General features: G+C 48.1%; 1 protein-coding gene across 8 annotated transcripts in view; it reads right to left on the bottom strand.

Moving 5' to 3' along the window:
- ccdc88ab (coiled-coil domain containing 88Ab) overlaps positions 1 to 3,574 on the bottom strand; it is a 62,664-nt gene extending 59,090 nt beyond the window's left edge. For 7 of the 8 annotated variants that reach the window (XR_003051265.1, XM_025060681.1, XM_025060680.1 and 4 more), the window contains exons 1-2: positions 2,909 to 3,573; positions 2,710 to 2,810 (exon numbers count right to left, since the gene is read on the bottom strand). Coding sequence is in view for 7 of the 8 variants with exons in the window: in XM_025060681.1 (XP_024916449.1) it covers positions 2,710 to 2,810; positions 2,909 to 2,971 (164 nt within the window). In the remaining variant the exon portion in view is untranslated. Of the gene's footprint in view, positions 1 to 2,709; positions 2,811 to 2,908 lie in introns of all 8 variants that reach the window. The other variant, XM_017037390.2, reaches the window with a different exon arrangement.
- Between the last annotated feature and the right edge of the window lie 20 nt (positions 3,575 to 3,594).

Genomic DNA, 3,594 nt, shown 5'->3' with positions numbered 1-3,594 from the left:
GGGGGGGGGGGGGGGGGGGCGGGGGGGTCTGACTCCCCCAGATACACCCACTCCCACACAGACACAGAAGCCCTGCAGAAAAGCTCCAACACACAAACATAAACACAGAGCAGACTGTGCAGCCATCCCTGACTTCCTGTCAGGCGAAAGTTAAAACCAGACGTCGTTCATTTCAGCCACACGCGGCAATAAAAACAAAACATCAACAACAACAAAATCCTCTACAGCTACGAACCAGGAAAGATGCATCAAAACACAGTCTCCCCTAGTGGTGTCTTTAAAAACTTTTTTTTTTTTTTTAAATGACCCCCACTGTGCCCCGAACCAGAGGCCGCACGGTGGACGAGCGGTTCGTGCTCTGGCCTTACAACAAGAAGATTACAGTTAGAGCATGTTTGACTAGTGTCGAAATCTGGTACTGCAGTTTCCTCTGGTTTTACTCTACTGGTGTGAATGTGAGTGTGAATGGACGTCTCTACATGTGAACGAGTGATGGACCCATTCACACCCCGCGACCCAGAGATTTATCAAGTCATACAGATGAATGAATACATTCGCACTAAGTTTCTGCATCTCAACCTCTTCATGTTTAACAATTTCACTCAGTGAAACGACTCTCTCTCACATCCTTCAATTTACTTTTCCACTACACAAACGTCCCATTGGGGGAAAAAAAAAAAAAATCAACCTAAAAATACTGCCAACTCTGTGTGTGTTTGTGAGCAGAGAAGAGGAGAGGACGCCCTTGTCCAACAAAACCTGCAGCGGTTTATCCAAACACCGCTCCGTGCTCAAGGATTCCTCTGAGAGTCGAGAGGCGGAAGAGCTCGTCGAAATGTGATGATGGGCATCGAACCACCCTGGAGCAGCAGGAGGTCGAGGACAGAGGAAGGAGGACACGACCAGAGACAGGAAACAGCCAGTCGGGATAATCAGAGCCTGATGGCGGCACCGCTACACTCTGGTACTGTTCTACTAACAGTTCAGAGACGTACCACAAGAACCCGAGTCACCGCAGTATCGACGGTGATCGTGACCTCAAAGGTACTGAGACCAGACAAGGAACTGTTGTTTACATGTACAGTAAAGTTAGCACGCTGCTACGTGACCTTCTGATCCTCTATTTACACCTCACATCACATGCTATGTTAGCCACGTTAGCCGACCACAAGCAATTCATTTCAATTCAAAAACTCTCCAGGCTAGCAGCTAGCAGCTAGTGTTTCAGTTTAGTCGCTATGACAGAGTTCACGTATTCAAGCACCACCGCCAAACTCAAAACCTTGGTGCTAGCAGCAATAGCTTATGCTAAAGCTAGCTTGATTTTCCTAACACAGTTTCTTAAATTTCACTATATTTGTTGTTGTTGTTGTTGGGATTTTTTTCATTTCCAGGTTCAAACCAAATCCCTCCTGACGTCAGGTCAGTGTGAAAAGGTAAATGTTGACTGAGCAGGAAATGCAATAAAGAACTGTCTGACATCCAGCTACACCTACAGCTCCAGCTACAGCCGTAAACCAAACCTACAGCAGAGGAAACTCCTGTTTTTTAGACTAAAGTCCAAATTCCAGATCCAAACAACAGTTTCTCCTAAAATACTGCTTAAATAAACTCAGTGCTGGAGATGGACCCCGGAGTAAATCCCCCAGAGGACGGGAATAGATTCCAGGCAGCAGACGAAGGAAACAAACTTAGTGAAAAGCCGTTCACAGCGGTGAATGCTGACGCTGTGGCGAGCAGCTTTAGTGGAAAATATGAAAAACCGTCACAGCTGCTGAAGGCAGCAGCCTAGGGAGAGGGACAAAGAGACAGGAAGTGACTGGGGAACAGGGGGACTTTGGGACGGTGTCTCCATCAGGACCTGTTCCTGCTGCGTTTATCTGCTACCATTCCCAGTGTGATCTGCATCCCAGCAGGAAGCCGGAGCGCCGCAGCCTCCAGAGGCGCGGTGATGTCGGCCGCAGATGACGGCAGGGATCAGACTCCTGGATGACTGAGTCCTCGGCCCCTCTGTCCCAGTAACCTCGTCTACATCAGTCATGACCTGCTGACACTGAGGTCCATGAAGTACACACAGATGTGAGGACCTCTCTGAAGGCCTCAGGGTTTGGGTTGGACCTACAGATGTGCCGATCGACCAGCAGGTGATCGGAAAGGGACGACTTTCAGCCTGAACGCCGACCAATCAACGGCCACATGTATTTCCAGTTCAGTAGCCAATTACACCGTTTCCACGTTGGACAATATATCACATGGAAGAATAATAATATCCCATAATACCACATGGTTTGAAGAGTCGTGGTTTGAAGTAATTATATTTTCTTACCACCAGAAAATTGCAGGTAATTGTGAGAGTAATTATATTTTCTTACCACCAGAAAAAAAAAATCGCGATTATGAATTTCTTTCCTTGTGATACAAATTGTGAATTAAAAATATTAAACTTCAACAAATTCGCGTTAAATTCGTAAACTACGTCCAATTCACCTGAAAGTTACCCACAAGACAGAGCAGCTGACGTCACCTGAACACCACACTCAGCCCAAACCTGATGATTCAGTGTTTAATCCTAATCTTGTCTCTCTATTCGAGCCCATTCCCTATAATCTGATGACCACATGTAGATGTGGTCCCCCTGCTGGTCAGTTGACAGATGGCTGTCTTCTCTGGAGGTCACGGCAGTGAGTGTGTGTCAGACAGATTACTCACATTTCCAGCATGATCTCGTTCAGGTAAATCCCGTCCACTAGTTCAACATATTCCGACAGTTTGGTGCCGTCCGTGACCGTGGACTGGGCCGCTGTCTTCACCTGCAAATGAATGGAGCAGTGGGGGGAGAGGGGGGTGTTAATGGGGGAGATGAGACCCAGACTGACAGGCTGGAAGGTGGATTTCTGTAGCTTCTTACCCAGCAGACCAGTGGTGACAGCATGAACTGCTCCAGCAACGGCGTAAAAACCTCGTTTTCCATTTTTATCTCCGTCTTCTTCTTCTTTTGTTTCTTCTTCTTCTTCTTCTCCTCCTTCGCCCACAGCAGTAACTGACGCCGGTTATTTGCAAATGGGAATTAAAATAGAGTCGGTGAGGGGTGTGTGTTTGTTTAGACTCCACTCGTGAAGCTGATACAATGGAATCCACGCTGGTTTGGGCTCATTTTTGGCGCAAATGCGTCAAAAACGGTGAATCCACGGAAAACAGCGGCTGTTCCCGCAATGACCCGCCGCTGCTGCTGGAATCACATCGTCCTGGACTGGAACGACATGGGTTTCCTTCATTTAGCCGAGGTCTTCACCAGGTGAGGGGGTTTCTGCCCCTGACTGCGACAGAAATCAGCAAAAAAATTCCAAATGTTCGGTACCAGAAACCTCCAGGTCAGGACTGCGGGTCCAGGTGTCGGCGGTTCCGCTCTCTCTCTGTATCATTCCTCGCTGTTCCTGGTTCTGGTTAATTCATTTTTATTTTTATTTTCCTCGGGCCGGCTTCTTCCACGTCCCTGCGCCTGACTGTGTTCAAACGCCACACAGAAGTGAAGGGAGGAGAGGATGACTGGAGGAGACAGGAGGAGCGCCTCAACTGCCCTCCCTCATCTCCTCC

Source organism: Cynoglossus semilaevis, chromosome 12, assembly GCF_000523025.1.
Source record: "Cynoglossus semilaevis isolate Cse_v1.0 chromosome 12, Cse_v1.0, whole genome shotgun sequence".
In the NCBI taxonomy this organism is placed as follows: domain Eukaryota; kingdom Metazoa; phylum Chordata; class Actinopteri; order Pleuronectiformes; family Cynoglossidae; genus Cynoglossus; species Cynoglossus semilaevis.
Note: the sequence above shows the minus strand (reverse complement) of the source record. Positions and strands in the feature narration are given on the sequence as shown.